This window comes from Globicephala melas, chromosome Y (assembly GCF_963455315.2).
Source record: "Globicephala melas chromosome Y, mGloMel1.2, whole genome shotgun sequence".
In the NCBI taxonomy this organism is placed as follows: Eukaryota; Metazoa; Chordata; class Mammalia; order Artiodactyla; family Delphinidae; genus Globicephala; species Globicephala melas.
In genome coordinates, this window is record NC_083336.1 from 5,409,116 (window position 1) to 5,434,314 (window position 25,199).

General features: G+C 46.4%; 1 protein-coding gene across 6 annotated transcripts in view; it reads left to right on the forward strand.

Moving 5' to 3' along the window:
* The window catches only part of LOC115850479 (H(+)/Cl(-) exchange transporter 4), a 176,818-nt gene that overhangs the window by 12,548 nt on the left and 139,071 nt on the right, over positions 1 to 25,199 (forward strand). For 5 of the 6 annotated variants that reach the window (XR_011377172.1, XR_011377174.1, XR_011377173.1 and 2 more), the window contains exon 2: positions 23,082 to 23,236. Coding sequence is in view for 1 of the 6 variants with exons in the window: in XM_070044763.1 (XP_069900864.1) it covers positions 23,093 to 23,236 (144 nt within the window). In the remaining 5 variants the exon portion in view is untranslated. Of the gene's footprint in view, positions 1 to 13,366; positions 13,520 to 23,081; positions 23,237 to 25,199 lie in introns of those variants that run through there. The other variant, XR_011377176.1, reaches the window with a different exon arrangement.

A 25,199-nucleotide genomic window follows, 5' to 3' on the forward strand; every position in this document is an offset into this window, starting at 1 on the left:
TACCGCGAGCCATTCTTATCAGTTCTGGGGATGGTGTCAACCCTCCCGAAATCCACGTTCCCAGGTGCCAGCCGAGGGCCAGCCTTGCCAGCAGGCCCTCCTGAAGAGAGCAGTCTCTGGCCTGCAGTGCTAAGTCTTTTCTGCACAGGTATGAAACACATGCCTTGAAATGACCCCATTCAGGGGGCGAGGCAGTGGGAGTATTTATGCACCAGTTCTCGAGACATCGGTTAATACCTGCTCCCAGTAATGCTCTTCAGGCGTGCCACGCCAGCAGAGCCACCTTCCACGGGGCCGGAGGCAGTGACCTCAGGCACACACATACAGTTGGGAATCAGCTGGAGCTCACTGGAAGGTCTTGAGGGATATGGGTGGGGCACTGGAAGCATCAGGTACAGTAGTTATTCTAGAAATTGGGTGGGGACGACAGAGCCGTGTGTCCAGGGCAGTTCACATGCGTGTAGTCATGCGGCAGTATTACAACTGTGGGTGAAACGACCAAGGTCAAGGCTTCCCTCTAACTTCCTTGGGGTGTGGCAGGAATGCTGGGTGGGAGGCACAGGGAGAGCCATGGATGGGCACCTCCTCCCTGTGTCTGCCTGTTTCTTTCTCTTCTTCTGAGCCTCTCATATGCATATATTTGTTCACTTGATGGAGTCCCATAAGTCCCTTAGTGTGTGTGTGTGTGTGTGTGTGTGTGTGTGAGTGAGCGAGCATTGTGGGGGCAGAAGATACTTGTATGTTTAATAAATGTTTGCTATAGCCTCAAACATGCATGGCAAAATAATTTTTTTTCTTTATCCACACGAGCACATTGGGAGACCCGTGTCTGCTGTGTAATTTGAAGTTAGCTGTGAATTTGTATTGGATTGCATTTTTGAAGCGTGTCATGGGGTTGTGTGCACAGAGATCCAGGGCATGAATAAAGGCAGGCCCGCGTCCCCTCATTCATTTTAAGGTCCTGATTTCCTCCCCCCCCCCCCCCCGTCAGAGAACTGAGTGGATGGGGAGCTGGCCTGGCTGCCCTAGGAGGAGGGGCTGGGGGGAAAGGGTTTACACTGGATCACAAGTTCATGATGATGATCGTGGTAATGCAGGCCTCGAGTAGAGGTGTGACACTCTTCAAAGGCAGGAGCTCCAAGACTGCCCTCTTCCCCAGTCCCCCCTCCAGGATCACAATCTGCATTTTAATAAGACCCCAGGGGATTCATGGGCTCATCCCAGCCTGATTCAGGCTCTCAACTGAGAGGCTGCACTTTGGAAGCACCTGGGGAGCTTTAGAAATGCTGATGACTGGGCCCCCCAGACCCGGCTTTAACTACTCCGGGCTGGACCTGGGGTTGGGGGCCTTTGTGAAAGGCCCCAGGTGATTGGGCTGTGCAGCCAGGGCTGGGACAGGCCTGGGACCTGCTCACTGCACCTCCACAGAACTCTCCTTTCTCAGCCACCAAGACACCTGCCCTCCTGCCTGCCTCTGACCATGGCTTCTTTTTTAAATTAATTAATTAATTAATTAGGCTGCGTTGGGTCTTCATTGCTGCACGCCGGCTTTCTCCAGTTGTGGCGAGCGGGGGCTACTCTTCGTTGCGGTTCACAGGCATCTCATTGTGATGGCTTCTCTTGTTGTGGAGCATGGGCTCTAGGTGCACGGACTTCAGTAGTTGTGGCACGTGGGCTCAGTAGTTGTGGCTCGCGGGCTCTAGAGCGCAGACTCAGTAGTTGTGGCATACGGGCTTAGTTGCCTCGTGGCATGTGGGTTTTTCCCGGACCAGGGCTCGAACCTGTGTCCCTTGCATTGGCAGGCAGATTCTCAACCACTGAGCCCCCAGGGAAGCCCCTGACCACGGCTTCTTAATCTGCTTGGTCCGTGATTCTGTCTCTGGCCCCCAGTCCCGCCTGGCTCCCCGCGTTTCTTCTTTTGAGATTCTTTTCCCATATAGGCTATTAGAGAGCACTGAGTAGAGTTCCCTGTGCTGTACAGCAGGTTCTTAACTAGCTATCTGCTTTATATCTAGTAGTGTGTGTATATGTCAGCGCCGATCTCCCAATTCACCCCTCCCTCCTCCCTAGGTTTCTGACTTCAGCCCGGTCCCTTTTCTATAGTCAGAGTGTGGTCCGCAGACTGGCAGCAATAGCTTGTGAGAAATGCAGAGTCTCAGGCCCTACCCTGGCCATGCTGGATCAGAATCCGCATTTTAGCCAGCTGTCCAGTGCTCCAAATGTGCAGGAAGGTGGGAGAGGCGCTGCTCTCGCTGTCAGGGCGGGGAGAACTGGTGGGAGGGGCGCCGCTCTGGCCGTCAGGGTGGGGAGAACTGGTGGGAGGGGCGCCGCTCTGGCCGTCAGGGCGGGGAGGACTGGAGGGAGGGGCGCCGCTCTGGCCGTCAGGGTGGGGAGAACTGGTAGGAGGGGCACCGCTCTGGCCGTCAGGGCGGGGAGAACTGGTGGGAGGGGCGCCGCTCTGGCTGTCAGGGCGGGGAGAACTGGTGGGAGGGGCGCCGCTCTGGCCGTCAGGGCCGGAAGAACTGGTAGGAGGGGCGCCGCTCTGGCTGTCAGTGCGGGGAGAACTGGTGGGAGGGTCGCCGCTCTGCCTGTCAGTGTGGGGAGAACTGGTGGGAGGGGCGCCGCTCTGGCTGTCGGGGCGGGGAGAACTGGTGGGAGGGGCGCCGCTCTGCCTGTCAGGGCGGGGAGAACTGGTAGGAGGGGCGCCGCTCTGGCCGTCAGGGCCGGAAGAACTGGTGGGAGGGGCGCCGCTCTGGCCGTCAGGGCCGTGAGAACTGGTGGGAGGGGCGCCGCTTTGCCTGCCAGGGCGGGGAGAACTGGTGGGAGGGGCGCAGCTCTCGCTGTCAGGGCGGGGAGAACTGGTGGCGTTGGCGGGAGCCAGGGAACCCGGCCTCGGGAACTGGAAGACCTTTACTTATTCAGTTTCTCGGCTGTCGCTGTTGACATTGGCGCGGGCCGTTCTTTGCTGTTCGGCCGTCCTGCGCATTTAGGATGTTTATCAGCATCCCTGGCCTGTACCCACTTGATGCCAGGAGCACTCCCCGGCCTCCCCCGCAATTGTGACATTCCGAGAATGTCTCCAGGCACTGCCAAGTGGCTGCTTAGGGACACAGTTGGCCCTGGAAGGCCACTTTGGGGAGAAATGACCTGTGAATCCACATGGTTCAAAGGTCACCAGTTGACTCTGGGGCCCCCAAACATAACCCCTGCAGGGAAGTGCCCAAAAGGCTCGTTTGGTCCAGTTTTGAATTAAGGCAGAATTTCTCCGCCTCAGCGCTGTCGGCACTTGGGGCCGACCTGGTCACTGTAGGGTGCTGAGTAGTATCCCTGGCCTCCACCCACTAGATACCAGCAGCACCCCTGTCTGAGGTGACAAAATGTGCCCAGTGACCTCTGGGGGCAGAATTGCCTGTTGGGAGCCACTGGTCCGTCCATCGTTGGTCTGTGTCGCCCAGTCTCATCCCCCCGCTGTAGACCCGCCGTAGAGGTGGTGGCTCCCAGGGTAGCCACTCCCCTGGAAAGAGGGTCCTCCTTTTCTCTGTCGTCCGCATGTGGCACTGCATGGGTCTTCTGCTCGCCCCACAGCCAGTCGCTGTGCCTGGCGGTTGGCGACTGTCATTGGCCAGCCTGGGTCACGTGCCCACGGTGGGGAGGGGAAGCTTTGGTACCAAATGGAGGGGGGGGGTAATTCTGGGGGGGGGGCGAGAATGGCCTGCCCTTGCACTCCTGTGCGCAGGTAAATGCTCGGCTGCACTGCCATCTAGTCAGTAACCAGCTCGTCTAGCGAATGTCTCTGCCTGTTTCCAGGCCACCTTGGAGGGCGCTCAGCCCTTTTACAGGTGAGCAGCCCAGGCTCGGCGGGGCTGGAGGCACCCACATTGGCCTGCAGGGCCCAGGTGTCCTAAGCCCCCATGCCCCCTTCAGCTTCTTCCTCCAGGCCTCCCTCCACGGGCCTGTCAGAGGGCTCTTTCAGAGCATCCTCTTCTTCTCCAAACACTTCTGCATCTCAAAAGAAAGCGAGCGTTTTTAGGCAGCCCCGAAGTCCCTGCCCATTGAACTGGAGCTTTTCTTCCCTCCATAGTCCCCTTCTACCCAAACCTCCAGGACGGTGGAGAGTGGGGAAGGGATTGTGCTCCAAAGAAAAATGACACTGCTATCGCCGGAAGAAGGAACAGATGCGTGCTGGGCAAAAGCCACAAATGAGAATCGTGCCTAAGAAGCTGCATTTCCTGATGGGCAGCCCACATTTTCAAACACTTCTTCAAATTGCAAAGTATAGCAAACACGCCCCAAGTGCATAACACCTGACTGTATGGCTTAATGGATCGAACACGAAGCCTCCGTGTCACACCTAACGTATAATTTATAGGATGCCACGTAGATGGAATCACACAGTGTGGATTCTGACGCGACTCGACTCTTTGGTCAGCAGGCTGTGTGAGACACACCCACTGCAAGCACACCTTGGGAAGCACTGGAGTCAGAGGGTGTGTAGAAGCCGAGAAGCCACTGAAGGTGACAGAGGAGTGGCCACGGGTCGGAGCGGGAATTGGCCTTGAGTTGCTCAGGGCACAGAGCAGAAGCCATGGGCTGTGGAGACAGGAGTTCCTGTGACCTGAGGCAGGAGCTGGGGCTAAAGGAGGCTGAGGGAAGGATGGCAGGTGAGGCAGGGCAGGGTACTGGTTGGAGCAGATGGAGAGGAGGCAGGCCCCGCCCAGTGGACTCAGCTGCCCCAGGCAGCAGGGCTGCTCACACAGCACCCTCTGGTGGCCCCGTGGTGCAGTGACACCCCCTCTGAGCCCCAGGGAGCCCAGGCTGGTGGCCTTCAGAGGAGCGGCCAGCACCAAGGAGCTGGCGGCCAGCAGACGTCAGCCCTGAGTTTAGTGCCTGCTGTAATCCATGCAGGTTGCAAGAAAAGTGACTTGTGATTGGTTGTTGGAGCTTCTGGAAAATCTGTAAGACATGAAGCTTTTTTCCATATATTTTGTTTTTAGTTGTCATCTAAGGCCTGGCTCTGAACTCAGTGTTCTGGGATCCTCTCCTCCTTGTGTCCTACTCCTTTCACGGTCTCTTGTGAGTATGTGTGATCTCTAGCCCTGATGGCCTTGACCACTTTGTCAAAGTGATGCTATGACCATATTTGTATTCACAAGCCAGGGGCATCTGGTGTCTTGAAGCATTAGGATACCTAACTTGTTGGAGAAACTTTTCTGATGGTAGGATATCCTAGAAACCTTGATGTGTATGTGTGTGTGTTAAGAACTACCTTTTATTCCCTTGCAGCTTCCAGGTTGAAACGTCGCTCGGGAGGTCCTGTGCTTGCATTTGCAGGGTCCCATCCTTCCTTTCCAGAATCCTGTGCAGGACAGCCATACCTCTTCATCTTTTTTTTTTTGCTGTACGCGGGCCTCTCACTGTTGCGCGCTCTCCCGTTGCGGAGCACAGGCTCCGGACGCACAGGCCCAGCGGCCATGGCTCATGGGCCCAGCCGCTCCGCGGCATGTGGGATCCTCCCGGACCGGGGCACGAACCCGTATCCCCTGCATCGGCAGGCAGTCTCTCAACCACTGCGCCACCAGGGAAGCCCGCCTCTTCATCTTTGTACATTCCCAGTGATTGGTGATGCTTGCTTTGCTGCTTCTGTTGGTAGGTGAGGCTTGAAGGCTTGCCAGTGGCTCTGGCACTGTGGACAAGGGCCTGGCAGGTGGCAGATGCCCCGTGACTGCTTGTGTCAAGTAGCGCCCAGCAGCCCCCGAGCGCGGCCTCTTTCTGTAGGTCGCACGTCAGGGCACACAGGCACATGTCTTCTTTCTGCTCTGTCTGGGCTGCTCTGTGTTTCAACGACCGAAGGGCTGAGTAGACGAATTGTAACCGAGGCTGCATGGCCCCTGAGCTGAAAATATTTCTCATCTGGCCCTTTGTAGGAAACATTTGCCAAGCCCTGAATGGCAGTTGAGTTACTGCGAGGGCACAGGGAGGAGACAGACGGCAAGGCCAGCTTGCTGGAAAGGCTCACGGGGCCGGGATGAGGTTTTGGTGGCAGTTTCTCCCACGCCCACACTGCCAGAGGAACCTGCTGGAACTCACCCTTGGGGTGACCAGCCTTCCTTGCTGATTGGAGACTTTCGACTTTTTTTTTGGCCACACTGTGCAGCCTGCAAGATCTTATCTCCCCGACCAGGGATCGAGCCCGGGCCCTTGGCAGTGAAAGCGCAGAGTCCTAACCGCTGGACCGCCGGGGAATTCCGAGACTTTTAATATTTTAATCTGGGTGATGACTTTTCGTTCCATCTGCCCAAGTCATCTGGGGATTAGCTAGTAGTGTCATGGTTCCAAGTGGGAAACCAGCCAAATGTCCATCCACAGTAGACTGGATAAACTCACTGTGGTCTGTTTGCACCATTGAATACTATAGGACAGGAAGCGGCAAAGAACGTCATCCCGTGGGCCAAATCCAGCTCACTGCCTGAGCCAAAATGAGCTAAGAATTGATTTTTATATTTTTTAATGATGCAAAGAAACTGAAGGAAGAATAATACTTGGTGACAGGTGAAGATTATATGAAATTCAGACTTCATTGTCGATAAGTCGAGTTTCATTGCCACATAGCCCCAGCCATTAATTTGTGTATTGTCTCTGGCTGCTTTTACGTGACAGTGGCAGAGTTGAGTAGTCCCGACAGAGGCCACGTGGCCCACGAAGCTACAGATATTTACTCTCTGGCCCTTAATAGAAAAAGTTCACTGTTGTAGAGCATAGAGAATGAACGAACGATAGTTAGATAAACTCAACACCATGGGTAGATCTTACAGCACAGTGTAGAACAGAAGAAGCTGGAAACAAAATATCCCGTTTATATAAAGTTCAAAAATGGGCAAAATTCATCTGTGGTGTGAGGATCGTGATTACCTTTACGGGTGGGGTAGGGGCCCGGAAGGGGCCTTGAGGGAGCTTCTGGGCGCTGGTCACGTTCTGTCCTTGATCTGGGAGCTGGTTATGTGCGTGAGCTCACTTTGTGAAAATTTGAGGAGGTGTACACTTAGGACTTTTGCCTTTTTATGGATAGATGTTTATTTCAATGAAAAGCTTACTTAAGAAAAGTGATTTCAGTCTGACAGCTCCTCAAAAGGTTAAATGTAGAGTTACCATATGACCCAGTAATTCTGTTCCTAGGTGTCTACCCAGGAGAACTGAAAATACATGTCTACGTGAAGACTGGAATGACCATAGCAGCATTAGTCACCATAGCCCCAAAGTGGAAACAGCCCAGATGTCCATCAGCTGATGAGTAGACAAACACAACGTGTGTATATCAAATACAACGGAGTATTATTCACCCATAAAAAGGAGTGAAGCACTGATGCTCCAACATGGGCAAAACTTGAAAACATTATAATAACAGAAAGAAGCCAGACACAAAAGGCCGCATATGATATGATGCCATTTCTGTGACGTGTCCAGAAGAGGCAAATCTGTAGAGAAGGAAAGCAGATGAGTGGTTACGAGGGGCTGGGCCAGGAGAGGGACTGCTGTGGGCATGGGGTTACTTGTAGAGGATGAAAACTTCTGGAATTAGATAGTGCACCTCTGTAGCCAGAAGGAGAAGGTCCCAAGATGACAGCCACCTTGCCTGCTCTTTCGTGCTGCCCTTCCAAGCACAGGTGACTCGAAGGTTGACAGGGGGAAGGCCTGACTTCTCCACCAGGTAATCCAGACCTGCCCCCAGATCCAGGCCAGATGAGTAATGCAGAGCAGTTTCCAGAACATAAGTAAAATGAGGACGTTAGATTTGCTACTTCTGTTTACTAAAATAGCAGTTGCACGAAAAACAGGGCAAGTTGGAAGATTGTAGATAACTCACTTCCTGGACTTGCCCTGTGATTATGCCCAGGCCAGTCCGGCGTCGCTGGTCTCTATTTCCCTCTGGCTTGATTGGAGAGGAGCAAGCATCTTCCTAGCAGCTACTGGTGCGCATGCATTTCCATCAAGGACAGGAGCGTGGACTCTTGGCTTCTTGCTGGTTACAAGATCCCCCTGCTTACCTGGGGCTTGCTTTTTCTATGTTTTTAGTAATCTTTTCTGAGTTGCACTTTTGGGTTCCCATTTCTAACTGTTAAGGGCAATAATGCTCACAGATATCACTATAGCTTTTGAGGATGTGAGATTATCACTCAGATGATCTCAATTTTGCCAACAGTGAAGATTATGTTCTTTTTTCAAATGATTTTCTGCTCTGTAATGACTGATAGAAACAGTTGTCAGTGAAGACAGCTCTGAAATTTCTGGAAAGTTCCCTAGGCTTAACCAGTATTTGTGCAGAGACAAAAAGTTTTGATGAATAAAGATTCTTTGCTTGTCCCAGAGCGTGTGGAAGGGGCGGGTACTAAGATTCAGTCTCTGTGACATCTGCTCTGGGTGGAAAGCACCTGAGAAACAGTCCAGCCCAGGACTGTAGTTTTTGAGAGGAGGGCGGTGAGGGTCAGCGGGGGTCAGCGGAGGTCACACAGCCAGATGGGATTCACGCAAATTTCTCGGTTAGTGGTCTTTTCATTTTGAGTAGATGTAGTTCATTTGAAAGAAAATAGTCTCTAATAAATGTAAACACTTTGAGGAGTTTTCAGGAGAAGATATTTAAAATGCCAGGCATGGATTCATGTTTTAATGGCCTCACGAGTTCTTGGTGAACAGAAATCGCAGCAGGTCCCCCAAACGTTCAGTTTGACTTGCTTAATCTCCCTGAGCAGAACTGGAATCCATCAGGTCCCTTCTGTGAGCTACAGACATCAAAGGACTGATTAGATAAACTTTGGGAATGAGGGAACATGCAGGGTGGTAAGGAAAATGTGTTTTCGTGAAATACTTAAGGGTTTTTTTTTTTAAAACATTATTATTATTATTTTATTGGAGTGTAGTTGCTTTCCAATGTTGTGTTAGTTTCTGCTGTACAACAAAGTGAATCAGCTATACGTATACATATATCCCCTCCCTGTTGGACCTCCCTCCCCGCCCCCCCCTCGCCCCGCAATCTCGCCCATCTAGTTCATCACAGAGCACTGAGCTGAGGTCCCTGTGCTGCACAGCAGGTTCCCACTAGCTATCTGTTTTACACGTGGTAGTGTATATATGTCAATTCTAATCTCCCAATTCATCCCACCCTCCCATTCCACCCCCCATGTCCATTCTCTATGTCTGCGTCTCTATTCCTGCCCTGCAAATAGGTTCATCTGTACCATTTTTCTAGGTTCCACATGTATGCATTAACACAACGATATTTGTTTTTCTCTTTCTGACTTACTCCACTCTATATGACAGGCTCTAGGTCCACCCACATCTCTACAAATGACCCACCCCCCCATATCCTCAAGTCCATTCTCTAGTAGGTCTGCATCTTTATTACCGTCTTGCCCCTAGGTTCTCCTGACCTTTTTTTTTTTTTTAAATTCCATATATATGTGTTAGCATACGGTATTTATTTTTCTCTTTCTGACTTACTTCATTCTGTATGACAGACTCTAGGTCCATCCACCTCACTACAAGTAACTCAATTTTGTTTCTTTTTATGGCTGAGTAATATTCCATTATATATATGTGTCACATCTTCTTTATCCATTCATCTGTCGGTGGACACTTAGGTTCCTTCCATGTCCTGGCTATTGTAAATAGTGCTGCAATAAACATTGGGGTACATGTCTCTTTTTGAATTATGGTTTTCTCTGGGTATATGCCTAGTAGTGGTGTTGCTGGGTCATATGGTGGTTCTAGTTTCACATTTTTTTTTTTTTTTTTTGCAGTACATGGGCCTCTCACTGCTGTGGCCCCAACCCGCTGCCGAGCACAGGCTCCAGAAGCGCAGTCCCAGCGGCCACGGCTCATGGGCCCAGCCACTCCGCGGCATGTGGGATCCTCCCGGACCAGGGCACGAACCCGTGTCCTCTGCATCGGCAGGCGGACTCTCAACCACGGCGCCACCTGGGAAGCCCCTATTTTTACTTTTTTAAGGAACCTCCATACTGTTCTCCATAGTGGCTGTATCAATTTACACTCCCACCAAAAGTGCAAGAGGGTTCCCTTTTCTCCACACCCTCTCCAGCATTTATTGTCCGTAGGTGTTTTGATGACGGCGTTCTGACTGGTGTGAGGTGATACCTCATTGTAGTTTTGATCTCCATTTCTCTAATAATTAGTGATGTTGAGCATCTTTTCAGGTACCTCTTGGCCATCTGTATGTCTTCTTTGGTGAAATGTCTATTTAGGTCTTCTGCCCATTTTTTGATTGGGTTGTTTGTTTTTTTGATACTGAGCTGCGTGAGCTGTTTGTATATTTTGGAGATTAATCTGTTGTTGGTTGCTTCATTTGCAAATATTTTTTCCCATTCTGAGGGTTTTATTTTGGTCTTGTTTATGGTTTCCTTTGCTGTGCAAAAGCTTTTAAGTTTCATTAGGTCCCATTTGTTTATTTTTGTTTTTATTTTCATTATTCTAGGAGGGGGGTCCAAAAAGATCTTGCTGTGATTTATGTCAAAGAGTGTTTTTCCTATGTTTTCCTCCAAGAGTTTTATAGTGCCTGGTCTTACATTTAGGTCTTTACTGCATTTTGAGTTTATTTTTGTGCATGGTGTTAGGGAGTGTTCTAATTTCATTCTTTTACATGTAGCTGTCCAGTTTCCCAGCACCACTTATTGAAGAGACTGCCTCTTTTCCATTGTATATTCTTGCCTCCTTTGTCATAGATTTTTTGACCAGAGGTGTGTGGGTTTATCTCTGAGCTTTCTGTCCTGTACCATTGATCTATATTTCTGTGTTTGTGCCAGTACCATACTGTCTTGATGACTGTAGCTTTGTAGTATAGTCTGAAGTCAGGGAGCCTGATTCCTCCAGCTCCATTTTTGTTTCTCAAGATTGCTTTGGCTATTTGGGGGTCTTTTGTGTTTCCATACAAATTGTAAAATGATTTGTTCTATTTCTGTGAAAAATGCCATCGGTAATTTGATAGGGATGGCATTGAATCTGTAGATTGCTTTGGGTAGTATAGTCATTTTCACAATGTTGATTCTTCCAGTCCAAGAACATGGTATATCTTTCCATGTGTTTGTGTCATCTTTGATTTCTTTCATCAGTGTTTTATAGTTTTCTGAATACAGGTCTTTTCCCTTCTTAGGTACATTTATTCCTACGTATTTTATTCTTTTTGTTGTGATGGTAAATGGGATTGTTTCTTTGATTTCTCTTTCTGATCTTTTGTTGTTAGTGTATAGGAATGCAAGAGATTTCTGTGCATTAATTTGGTATCCTGCAACTTTACCAAACTCATTGATTAGCTCTAGTAGTTTTCTGGTGGCATTAGGATTTTAGGATTTTCTTTGTATAGTATCATGTCATCTGCAAACAGTGACAGTTTTACTTTTTCTTTTCCAATTTGTATTCCTTTTATTTCTTTTTCTTCTCTGATTGCCATGGCTAGGACTTCGAAAACTATGTTGAATAATAGTGGTGAGAGTGGACATCCTTGTCTTGTTCCTGATCTTAGAGGAAATGCTTTCAGTGTTTCACCATTGAGAATGATGTTTGCTGTGGGTTTGTCATATATGGCCTTTATTATGTTGAGGTAGGTTCCCTCTATGCCCACTTTCTGGAGAGTTTTATCATAAATGGGTGTTGAATTTTGTCAAAAGCTTTTTCTGCATCTGTTGAGGTGATCACGTTTTTTATTCTTCAGTTTGTTAATATGCTGTATCACATTGATTGATTTGCGTATGTTGAAGAATCCTTGCTTCCCTGGGACAACTCCCACTTGATCATGGTGTATGATCCTTTAATGTGTTGTTGGATTCTCTTTGCTTTTGTTGAGTTTTTTTTGCGTCTACGGTCATCAATGATGTTGGTCTGTAATTTTCTTTTTTTGTGATATCTTTGATCTTGGTATCAGGGTGATGGTGGCCTCGTAGAACAAGTTTGGGAGTGTTCTTCCCTCTGCATATTTTTGGGGGAGTTTGAGAAGGATAGGTGTTGGCTGTTCTCTAAATGTTTGATAGAATTCGCTTGTGAAGCCGTCTGGTCCTGGACTTTTATTTGCTGGAAGATTTTTAATTACAGTTTCAATTTCATTACTTGTGATTGGTCTGTTTATATTTTCTAATTCTTCCTAGTTCAGTGTTGGAAAGTTGTATCTTTCTAAGAATTTGTCCATTCTTCCAGGTTGGCCATTTTATTGGCATATAGTTGCTTGTAGTAGTCTCTTATGATCCTTTGTATTTCTGCGGTGTCAGTTGTTATTTCTCCTTTTTCATTTGTAATTTTATTGATTTAAATCCTCTCCCTTTTTTTCTTAGAGTCTGGCTAAAGGTTTATCAATTTTGTTTATCTTCTCAAGGAACCAACTTTTAGTTTTATTGATCTTTGCTATGTGTTCTTCTTTTCTATTTCATTTATTTCTTCTCTGATCTTTATGATTTCTTCTACTAACTTTGGAGTTTTTTTTGTTGTTGTTGTTCTTCTTTCTCTACTTGCTTTAGGTTTAAGTTTAGATTGTTTATTTGAGATTTTTCTTGTTTCTTGAGGTGAGATTAAATTGCTATAAACTTCCCTTTTAGAACTGCTTTTGCTGCGTCCCATAGGTTTTGAGTTTTTGTGTTTTCATTGTCATTTGTTTTTGTGTATTTTTTAATTTCTTCTTTGATTTCTTCAGTGATCGCTTGGTCATTTAGCAGCATAGTGTTTAGCTTCCACGTGTTTGTGTTTTTTACAGTTTTTTTTTCCTGTGATTGATTTCTAATCTCATAGCATTGTGGTCGGAAAAGATGCCTGATGAGTCCAGGAGGGATATGAACTATTACTGTACCCATTTTACAGATAAGGAAATTGAGGCACAGAGAGTTTAAGGCTTGGGTAGAACCCCATGGCAGACATAAGTTGGCCTGGACCTTAGCACAGAAGTCTGGTTTTTCCCGGGAAGCAGAGCCAATCAGATTTAAGAGGATGGACAAACCAAAAACTGTTAAAAGAAACTTTGTTGTTAACTTGAATGCTGATTTAGTAACTCAGAATGAGGCGTGGGCTAGAATTTTCAGGAAAGGTGCTCTCTGTACCTGAAGTGCTCCTGGAAGCCATGGCACAGAGCCAGGGACTGCTTGGGGGTGTTCTTGGTGGCTCCTACCATCCTTTTCTGAGGGTCAGATGTCCCCCAAATCATCCTGAGGATGCCAGTGCAGAGGAGACTGGTCTGGACTCATGAGGCTGTGCAGGAGTCAAACTGACAAGCTAATTCTCTTTGTACTTTTTTTTTTCTAGGCTGTCTCATCTGCTCACATATTTATTTTTGAGTCTGTTTATCCTATGTGTGATAAAATTGGGACTTAGACATTTTTGGTAGGTGCGTAGATGGAACCTAAAAAAATTCTGTAATGGGGCCTTGCCTTTGTTACCGCGGCGGTTCAGAGATAACCACACACTTAAAGGAACTCAAAACACTTCAGTGAAGATTGACCACATGCCAGAGACAGTGATGGGAGTGCAAATATAAGTAAGTCATTTTTCGTCACTGCAGAGGGTCATGGTGGAGTGGGAAGATGTTCCAGCCACAATGTAATTAGGAGTTCTGATAATGCTTTGGGGCAGAGTGACATCAGCAAAATGGTAAGATAGAAAGCTGTGGCTATTGTTCCCTCACAGAAACAGCAATAACAATGATATAGAGACCTTTATGAGAATTCTAGATTCCAGTCAGGAAGTTGCAGGACCCCAGAAGAGCACAAAGCCAAAAACAGTTGCTTTGAAACAGATAAGAGGAGTGATTTCACTTTACCTGTGTCGGCCCCTCCTCCAAGATGGCACAGTTCAGCAGTGAGAGAGACTGCCTGCAGTTTCTCCTCCTGGGGAAAGAGAGAGTAGAACGTGTCTCCAACGTCTCAACCTTTCAGAGCCCTACCTCAGGGCTCGCCTTCCTCCCCACTTATAGCACTGATGGAACCAGCATAGGTTGGAGGCCTGAGGGTAGCTGAGAACAGTGAAAGTGGTGGGTGGCTTGTGGAAGCTGGCATGGATTTGCATGATTGGGAGAAGACCCTCAACTTGAGGCTTCTCACTCATGAGGGAGAGGAGTAAAGAGTGCGTCCAATGTCCTGGCTTTTCTGAGGACAGCCTGAGGGGACTGGTTTCTGTTTAACTTCATTCCTCATTTGGAGCAAGAGACAGGAAGAGAGGTGGAGTTTGCATCCAGCTCTCTGGATTTTTGCAGGGCTGCCTGAGGAATTGATTTCTCTTTGGTCTGATTAGAGGTACGGACAAGGAGCTGCCTGGTTGCCACTGAGAACCCAGGAGAGTGAGGTGGCTTGCTGCTATAGAACCAGAGAACTTGCAGAGCCAAGGACAGATACCAGAGGGAGCAAGAGAACAAATCTCGTGAACAAATAAACTGGCAAGTTCCTTTAATTAGTACTTTACACGCACAGGTCCAGAGAAAATGCATCAGCAGAAAAGGTTTGAGAGGCCTCCAGATTTTCTAGTTGGGCTGACTAGTGAAGGTCCTTCTCGGTACAAAACTAGTTTGTAAAGACTGAGAGAGGTGGCTCTCTTTTCACATGTGTAGATACCAATAGCAAAGTTGAAAGAACATGATGAATGGGCAAACACGACTCAACCAAATAAACAAAATAAATAACCAGAAACCAATCCCAAAGAAACACAGGTATATGATTTACCTGATAAAGAATTCAAAGTAAACTGTCATAAAGATGCTCAACAAGCTCAGGAAAACAATCCATGAATAAAACGAGCATTTTAACAAAGAGATAGAAAATATAAAAAAGAAACAGAAATTTTGGAGCTGAAGAGTATAATAGTAGAACAGAAAACCTCACTTGAGGTGTTCAACAACAGACTTGATGGAACAGAAGAAAGAATCAGTGACCTCAAAAGCAGGTAATTGGAACTTATCCAATCAGAGGACCAAAAAAAAAAAAAAAAAAAAAAAGAGTGAAGAAAGCCTAAGGGACTTAAGGGACTCCATCAGGTGAAAAAGTACATGTATATGGGAGTCTCAGAAGAAGAAGAAGAGAAAGAAAAGGGCAGAAAGCTTATTTAAAGAAATAATGACAGAAAACTTACCAAATCTGGGAAGGAAAATGGACATCCAGATCCAAGAAACCAAAAAAATTCTGTAAAAGATGAATGAAAGAAGTCCACACTGAGTCACATTGTAATCAAACTGTCAGGAGTCAAAGATAGAACTGTGAAAGCACCAAGAGAAATCCACTCATGTCATACAAAGACCCCCATAAGACTGTCAGTGGATTTCTCAGCAGAACCTTTGCAGGCCATAAGAGAGTGGGATGACATATTCAAAGTGCTGGGGAAAAAAAAACAAAAACCCCAGCTAACCAGGAATTCTATATCTGGCAAAACTGTCCTTAAAAAAATCAAGGATAGATAAAGACTCCCAGATAAACAAAAGCTGAGGGAGTTCATCACAAAGAGACTTGCCTTAGGAAATGCTAAAGGGAGTCCTTTGAGGTGGAATGAAAGGATGCTAAACAGCAACACAAAAACATTTGAAAGTCTAAAGCTCGCTGGTAATCATATGGACAAATACAGAATACTGTAATGCTGCAGTGGAGGTGTGTAAATCAGTGAATTCTGGTATAGAAGTTAAAAAAATAAAGTATAAAAAAGAACTATACCTATAAAAAATGTTAACAGGTGCACAATATAAAATATGTAACTCATGACATCAATAATATAAAATGTGTATGGGGGGAGAGGTAAAAGTGTAGAGTTTCTGTATGTGATTGAAGTAAGTTGTTATCAACTTAAAGTAAATTTTTATCACTGTTTTATGTAAGCCCCATGGTAACCACAAGAAAATACTTATAGAAGATACACAAAAGAAAATGAAAAGGAATCAAAGCATGTACCTACCAAAGAAAAAAATCAAATGAAACACAAAGGAAAACAGTAAGAAAGGAAAAGAGGAACAAAAGAGCTACAAGACAGGCAGAAAACAATGAACAAAATGGCAGTAGTAAGATCTTTCTTATCAATAATTATTTTAAATGTAAATGGATTAAACTCCCTAATCAAAAGACTTCACGTGGCTGAATGGATTAAAAAAAAACCAAGATCCAACTCTATGCAGGCTGTAAGAGACTCACTTTAGAATTAAGGACAAATAGAAGCTGAAAGTGAAAGGATAGAAAAAGATATTCCATACAAATGACAACCAAGAGAGCAAGATGGCCAGAAGAAACAGAGGACTTGAACAGTGGTATAGATCAAGTGGACCTAACAGACATTTGTCGAATGTTCCACCCAACAGTAGCAGAATACACATTCTTCTCAAGCACACAACATTCTCCAGGATAGATCTCATGTTATGTCAACAGAATAAGTCTCAACAAATTTAAGAAGATTGAAATTATACCAGCTATGCTCTCTGATCACAATGGAATGAAACGATAAATCAGTGGAAGGAAAATAGGAAAGTTCACAAACATATGGAAATGAAACAACGCACTCTTGAACAACCAGTGGGTCATAGAAGAAACCAAAAGGAAAATTAGAAAATATCTTGAGACAAATGAAAACAAAAACACAGCATACCAAAACTTATGGGATGCAGCAAAAGCAGTATTAAGAGGGAAGTTTATAGTGATAAACACCTACATTTAAAAAGAAGATTCTAAATAAACAACCTGACTTTACACCTCAATGACCAAAAAAAGAACAAACTAAGCCCAAAGTTAGCAGAAGGAAGGACATAATAGTGATTAGGGGAAATAAATGAAATACAGAATAGAAAAGCAGTTGAAAAATCAATGAGACTAAGAGTTGGTGTTAACATCAATTTTTTGTTAAATAGCCCCATCTTTTTGTTAAAGGTCAACAAAATTGACAAAGCTTTAGCTAGACTAAGAAAAAAAAGGAGAAGACTCAGATAAAATCGGCAATGAAGGAGGAGACATTGCAACTGATGCCACAAAAATAAGAAGGATTATAAGAGACTCCTATAAGGAGTTATATGCCAGGAAACTGGATAATCTAGAAAAAAATGATAAATGCCTAGAACTATACAACCTGCCAAGACTGAATAATGAAGAATAGAAAATGTGAACAGACCTGTAACTAGTAAAGAGGTGGACTTTGTGATAAAAAAGCCTCCCAACATAGAAAAGCCCAGGACCAGATGGTTTCATTGGTGAATTCTATCAAATTTTTAAAGAAGAATTAATTCAGTTTCTTTTCAAACTCTTCTAAAAGAAATTGAAGAAGAGGGAACACTTCCAGACTCTTTAATGAAGCCAGCATTACCCTGATACCAAAGCCAGAAAAAGACACTACAAGAAAATAAAATTGGAGACCAGTATCCCTGATGAGTATAGATGCAAAAATCCTCAACAAAATACTACAAACTGAATTCAACAGCATATTAAAAGGATCTTACACCATGACCAAATGGGATTTATCACTAGGTGCCATGATGGTTCAACATCTGAAAATAAACCCATGTGATACACTACATTAACAGAATGAAGAATAAAAATTACATAATCATCTCAATAGATGCAGAAAAAACATTTGACAAAATTCAACACCCTTTCGTGATTAAAAACATTCAACAAGCTAGGATAGCTTGTTGAATATGAAAAGCCCACAGCTACCCTCATACTCTATAGATCCTCTCTTGCCTTTAAGGATTGGATAAAAGACCTAGGTGTCCTTTGTGTCTTCCAAAGTCCCTGTGTAAATATGGTTGTGTAAGAGAGATGCTCTTTCTTCAGGATGGTCACCTCCAGTGTGAAGTTCGATTCCATCCTGTCTCTGTTGCCAGCTGTGTTATCTGTTGCTGCAACTAAGTTAGTTGTCCTCCCTTGCAACTAACTTAGCCATCTTCATTTCTTCTCTCCCTTGGAGCCCACGTAAATCATACCTGTTAAACATTGTTATGATGCTGCTACATGACAACCTTTTCAAAAAAACCCGGTGGCTTAAAACAATAATCATTCATTTTTCTCACGGTCTGCAGGTCAGCTGGGTGGTTTGATTGGGTCAAAGCCAGCTGCTCTTGGCTGGGCTCACTCATGAATCTGTGCTTGGTGAGCCTGGATGATCTAGGATGGCCTCAGTTGAGATGACCCACCTTGACTCCCTGTGGTCACTCATCTTCCAGCATCTAGCCTGGCTTCTGCTCATGGCAGAAGGCCCAGGAAGAAAGCAGAGGCCACGTCGCCTTTGGGGTCTAGACTCAGTACATGCATGCTGTCACTTCCACTGCATGTCCCAAGGCCCAGCCCTGATTCAGGAGCTGGAGAAATAGACTCTACCTCTTAATGAAGAGGAGCCGCAAGGTCCCACTGAAAATGCTGTAGATGCAGGGACAGGTAGAGAATCTGAGCTGGTTCTGTGTTCAGTCCACCGTGTAGATCGGGAGTCAGCAAACGTTTTCTGTAAATGGCCAAATAGTAAACATTTGAGGCTTTGGGGGGCCATTTGGCCTTTGTCATAACTACTCAACTGTGCCGTTGCGATGTGAAAGCAGCCATAGACAATATGTGGAGTGGGCATGGCTGTGTTCCTCTAGAACTTATTTACAAAGTCAGGCAGCAGGCCGGATTTAGCCCACAGCCTGCAGTTTGCTGTGCTCTGACCTCGACGATCCAGACCAAGTAGGAATCTCAGATGCAGGATCTAGGATGCTGTCCTTCCTGAAATCATAAGCAGAGGTGTCATCTGCCAGCAGAAGTGCTCTTATTGGCGAGAAGAAATAAAACCAGGTGAGAGGAGCAAGGGCTCCCCTCTAAGGTGCAGATGACTATAGTTGACCCTTGAACAACGTGGGAGTTAGGGACACTGACCCCCAGCGCAGTCGAAAAGCCGCATCCTGCTCTCACTGCCTCAAAACCAAAGGAATTGATGAATGACTCACCCAAGGGCAGGAAGCTGAAACAGTCTGGATAGAATCAGGACTCAAACCCTAGTTCTTGTGATTCTACATATTGGGCTCTCTAATCGAACACAAACTTTTCCCCTCACGTAGGTAAAGATCTGTAAAATGAAAATACAGGTATGATATTTATCGAACTAAATCCACGTATAAGTGGACCCACCCAGTTCAAACCTGGGTTGTTCAGGGGTCAGCAGTCTTTGCATCCCTTTGGGTGCTGTATTGAACTTACACAGGTTAAGTTTATTTCTCATCAAGTCCCTGGAGTTCATTCCTTTTTGTTCCTGTGTTTGGCTGGATTCTCATTTCCTATCCATCTATATCTCCCAGGGGATCCCAGATAGAATTCTTTCCATTTTTCTTTTCTTAAAGTTTTTGGCCATGCCACACAGCTTGCAGGATCCTACTTCCTTGACCAGGGTTCGAACCCCTGCCCTCAGCAGTGAAAGTGCTGAGTCCTAACCACTGGACCACCAGGGAATTCCCTCTTTCCGTTATTTCTGACCTGGATGCCCTCTTCTTACGCTTCTGGTCCTCCTGTCTTTCTTAACCCGAGCTTCAGAAGCGAAGTCACCACCTCCTTCTGGGCCCCCAGGGAAAGCCTCCAATTAGATCTACGGATTAGATCATGTTTATTTTCCTTTACCAATTATGCGTCTGATTGTCAGGACGATGACATGCTCCACCAAAGTTTAAAGATACATTTGTTCTCCAGAGTGACTTTTTGTTTCAATCATTATTGCCTGGAGTTGTTGCTTGACTAGAGATTTGGTTAAATTTCAGGTAACATGAACTTCTTCTTTTTTTTTTTTTTTGCGGTACGCGGGCCTCTCACTGTTGTGGCCTCTCCCGTTGTGGAGCACAGGCTCCGGACGCGCAGGCTCAGCGGCCATGGCTCACGGGCCCAGCCGCTCCGCGGCATGTGGGATCTTCCCGGACCGGGGCACGAACCCGTGTCCCCTGCATCGGCAGGCGGACTCTCAACCACTGCGCCACCAGGGAAGCCCATGAACTTCTTTTTAATAGAATGTCCAGGTCTCTGCAATTCTTCGATCTGCTGGCTCGGGTTTTCTTACACGGGCTACCCATTGTGGGTCAGCAGCCTGCCATCTTCTTTTTCCCCTCAGAGATTTTCTTTACCGCATAAAATACAAGGCTATTACCATCTTGTTTTTCTAGAAATGAAAATGAAATCTTTGCTTTCTAATTTTATTCCTTCCCTTTTATTATTGGTTGCCACTGACTTCTGCAATATGATTCTTCCCTGGACATTAATCAGTGGGTATAGTTTTCAGCTTGACATGGCTCAGACTTCAAACTTTTAAAGTAGCAAAGTTGCATAGACAGTCAATAAATCAATAACTATCGCCATTTTATTGCTTGTAAGGTGATTACTCCACTTTGCCTGTAGCGACTTTTCAATTTGATCAAAATGCAGTTTTGTCAGGTCGTGGTTGAGTCCTCCAGATATAAAAATACATAAAGCAATTGAGAGAAGCCTGTGCTCAAATATTTTAATAACTACCCTGCACTTCTTTAACCATCTTATTCCGGCACTTTTGTGGTTCCCGTCCTATAATTCAAATTTCCATGCTCTTTGCCAAAGAAATTTTGGTTTAGTGTTTATTCCAACCTCTTGTCTTTGTAAGAGTGTATTATTTTTCTTGCTAACTGGTGGTGAACATTGGTCCTGCTGCAAAGCGTTTTCTCTGTGTCTGATTATTTCCTGTGTGATCTGTAAATCAGGTTCTGATGGTGGTGTAACATGGAAGATGACTTGGTTTATTTGAGATTGTTTTCCAGACAATGGGAGGCGGAATAATAGGAGCGGAATTATTATCTTAGGCAGGAAAGGAAGAAATCCTCCACTTTGCTTACTGCCCTGGCAGCAGGCACCCTTTTGACTGTATTTTAAGGAAAATTAGAAGTGAGGGCCTGCACTCAGGGCTGCTTGCCCGGGGCAGTGTGCTGCCAGCCTGGTATGGCTCTTTGTCTTAGTCTGTTCCTGCTGCTATAACAAAATACCACAGACTGGATGGCTTATAAACAACAGACATTTATTCCTCACAGTTCGGGAGGCTGGCAGTCTGAGATCAGGGTGCCAGCATGGTCAGGTGATGGTTCTTTTTCCAGTCACAGATTTCCTATTGTGTCCTTACATGGTGGAAGGGGCAGAGGAGCTCCCTGGGGCCTCTTTTATAAGGGCACTAGTCCCATTCTTGAAGGTACTGCCCTTATGACCCAGTCACCTCCCAAAGACCCCATCTTCTAATACCATCTTTTGGGGGTTAGGCTTTCAATGTATGAATTTGGGTGGGGAGACACACACGTTCAGACCATAGCATGGCTCACGTGGCAGGTTGTCCTGCCTCCTTGTCATCCCCATGGCATCCCCCCCACCCCCAGTGCAGAGGACCACTCCCTCTGTGGATCACCTTGGCTCCCACCAGTGAGTTAAGTCTTAGCATTTTCACTCTGCTGTTGCTGTACGTCTCGAGTATCCGCAGAGGTTGTCTGCCTCAGTGGTCCGCTTTATCTCCCAGGAGAACCGGTTACTGGTTTGACTACAGTGATTTGGTTTTGAGTGGTATGCCTCAACCCTGTTTCCCCCAGGCCTCTCATGTTGATGCCCTGCTTTTGCAGAAGGTGAGGTTTTCCAGAAATGGTTATAGTTGACCCTCATTATGAGCGGTTGGTTCCGTATTTGTGAATTTGCCTGCTCACTAAAATGTATTTGTAACATCCAGAGCAATACATGGGGCGCTTGCCCAGTCATTCGCACAGTGCACGTGCAGAGCCTCAAAAAGTTTGAGTTGCCAGGAATGCACGATCCCAGCTAAGGTTGGAGAAATTGGTGCTCTGCCGTCTTGTTTCAGTGCCCAGACCAGAAACAAGCGTTCTTTTCACAGTCTCTTTAGTGCCATATTTTTCGCATTTTTGTGCTTTTTTTATTGGTAATTTTGCCGTTTGCAGCGGCCTTGAAATGCAGGGCAGGAGTGTCTGTAGTGTTTCGAGAAGCCTTCTGTCTGTAGCCTTCACGAGAAGGCTGTGCTGGGCCTCATGGAGAGAATATGTTTGTTAGACAAGCTTCCTGCAGCGTGAGTAACAGTGCTGTTTGGCTATGAGTTCAGTGGATGAACCAACGATATATATTTGATAAGGTGTCTTTAAACAGAAACACACAAAACAAGGTTGTATATTGATTGGTTGCTGAAGATGTTCTGACCAGAGGCTCGAAGGAACCTATCCGTGTAATTTCTCTTGGGGACGGTGATTTAGTACTCACTAATTAGGTGGCCATGGTGACTTTATAGCACAAAACTACCACAAATAATAAGAAAGTAACATTTGTCAGAAACAGACTCACAGACTTAGAGAATGAACTTACGGTTACTGAGGGGAAGGGTGGAGGAAAGGGATAGTTAGGGAGTTGGGGATTGACATGTACACCTGCTGTATATAAAATAGGTAACCAACAAGGACCTACTGTGTAGCACAGGGAACTCTGCTCAATATCCTGTAACAACCTAAATGGGAAAAGAATTGGAAAAAGATACATGTATATGTATAACTGAATCATTTTGCTGTACACCTGAAACTATCACAACATTGTTAATCAACTATACTCCAATATAACATAAAGATTTAAAAAAAAAAATTAACGTTTGTGTCTCCCCAAAATTCATATGTTGAAACCTAATCCCCAATGTGATGGTGTTGGGAGGAGGGGCCTTTGGGAGGTGATGAGGTCATGAAAGCTGAGTCCTCATGGATGGGATTAGTGACCTTATAAAAGAGACCCCAGAGAGCTCCACCAGATGAGGACACAGTGAGTAGATGGCCATCTGTGAACAGGAAGTGGGCTCTCACCAGACACTGAATCTCTAAGTAAGTGCCTTGATCTTGGACTTCACAGCCTCCGGAACTGTGAGAAATAAATGTGTGTTGTTGATGAGCCACCCAGTCTGTGGTATTTTTGTTACAGCAGCCTGTGCTCACTAAGACAGACTGTATGTATCTTTCATCACAGCAGAGGTGCCTATGCTGAAATGTCTTTCCTGTGCAAAAAAATAGCACACGTGGATTGTTCTGCCAGGTCTGTGCAGATGTTCTGCTCACGTTTTTAACGACAGGTTTTCTCTCCCAGGTGTAAGTAGCATGGTCAATGCAGGAGCGATGAGTGGCTCTGGAAACCTGATGGATTTCCTTGACGAGCCGTTCCCTGATGTGGGGACGTATGAGGACTTCCACACCATCGACTGGCTGAGGGAGAAGTCACGGGACACCGACAGACACAGAAAGGTACATGCTGTTCATAAGGACACTGTGAGGGGAATCCCTTCGGAGGGCTGGGCCATGCTTCTATCGGACAGTCACTGAGCTAGAGCTTGGGTTCATGTGTCATGTGCTGAGCTAGGTTCTAGAGAAGAGAAGGGCTAGTGGGAGAGGCAGAGATGTGGACAGGTAATTCTAATACCAGGTGCTTTGGGTGGAAGGCTATGTCATACAGAGGTGTGGTGTGGAGGGCAAGGAGTGGGGCTCTGGAACCAGACAGATTGGGTGCATCCTGACTTTGACATCTTTAGGTTGGCTGACTTCTGGGGTGCCATTTCTGGACCCCATCTTCTCATCTGTAAGGATGGAGTTAATTATACCAGAAGATTAAATCGGGCTCTATGTGTATGAAAGCACATATTACAGTGCCTGGCCTCTCGTAGGCAGTCAATATATATTTTTATGGGCTGCAGTAAGGTTATGTATCAAGTGCTGTGGGATCATTTAGGAGGGATGGTTAGGGAGGGAGTTTTTAGAGGGGGTGCGATCTCAGTGGGGTCTTGAAGGATGACTAAGAATTTGCCAGGCAGAGGAAGGGGAAAGGATTCTCATCAGGAGTGGCTTTTTTAGGTCACAGAGGCATGAAATACCGTGGCACATTTAGGCAGTTCAAGGAGCTCTAAGGTTTGGTGGCAGATTCACGGAAGGGGAGGACTAGAGATGAGTCCGGCCACGTGGGCGATGGGGCCACATTGGGAACCACTGAGTAGACCATGAAGAGGAGTTTAGATTTCCTTTTTTTTTTTTAAGATTTATTTTATTATTTTAAAATTTTATTTATTTTTGGCTGCGGTGGGTCTTAGCAGCAGCACACGGGATCTTCGTTGAGACATGCGGGATCTTTTCGTTGTGGCGCGTGGGCTTCTCTCTAGTTGTGGTGGGTGGGTTTTCTCTCTCTACTTGTGGCTCACAGGCTCCAGGGTGCGTGGGCTCTGTAATTGTGGTCTGTAGTTGTGGCACACGGGCTGCAGAGCACGTGGGCTCTGTAGTTTATGGCACGTGGGCTCAACTAGAGTTGAGGTGCACCAGCTCAGTAGTTGTGGTGCGTGGGCTTAGTTGCCTCACAGCATTTGGGATCTTAGTTTCCTCACCAGGGATCGAACCTGTGGCCCCTGCATTGTAAGGTGGACTCTCCACCACAGGACCACCAGGGAAGTCCCTGGATTTCCTGTTTACTTATTTATTTATTTGTTTGTTTATTTTTGGCTGTGTTGGGTCTTCATTGCTGCACGTGGGCTTTCTCTAGTTGTGGCGAGCGGGGGTTCCTCTTTGTTGTGGTGCGCTGGCTTCTCATTGAGGTGGCTTCTCTTGTTGTGGAACATGGGCTGTAGGCGCACGGGCTTCAGTAGTTGCGGTGTGTGGGCTCAGTAGTTGTGGCTCGTGGGCTCTAGAGTGCAGACTCAGTAGTTGGGGTGCACGGGCTTAGCTGCTCTGCAGCATGTGGGATCTTCCTGGACCGGGGCTCGAACCCGTGTCTCCTGCAATGGAAGGTGGATTCTCAACCGCTGTGCCACCGGGAAAGCCCTGGATTTCGTTTTCATGGCCACAGGATACAAGAGAGATGCACTGCCAGGGGAGAAACAGGAAGCTTGGAAATGAGCTCAGGAGAAAGAGGAAGAAGATCTGACAGAGGGCAGTGAAGTGCCGATGGAGAGAGGCTTGGGGTCCAGATCCTTCACAGGAGCCGTTGCCAGGATGGAGGTGGGCAGTGGGGCCAGGATGACGCCCTGGCTGTGGTCAGAAGAGGGTGATGCCTTGGATGACGAGAGGAGGGAAAGGGGACGCGGCAGATTTCAGGGGGAGGCCACTGAGTTCGGTTTCAGGCGCTGTGAGTTTGAACTGTTTGTCCAGCCTGTGGCTGGAGCGGGTAGGCAGGCGAGAGAAGCCTGTGCAGTTCAAGGGCAGGGTCAGGGCTGTTGGTGGAGCGTGA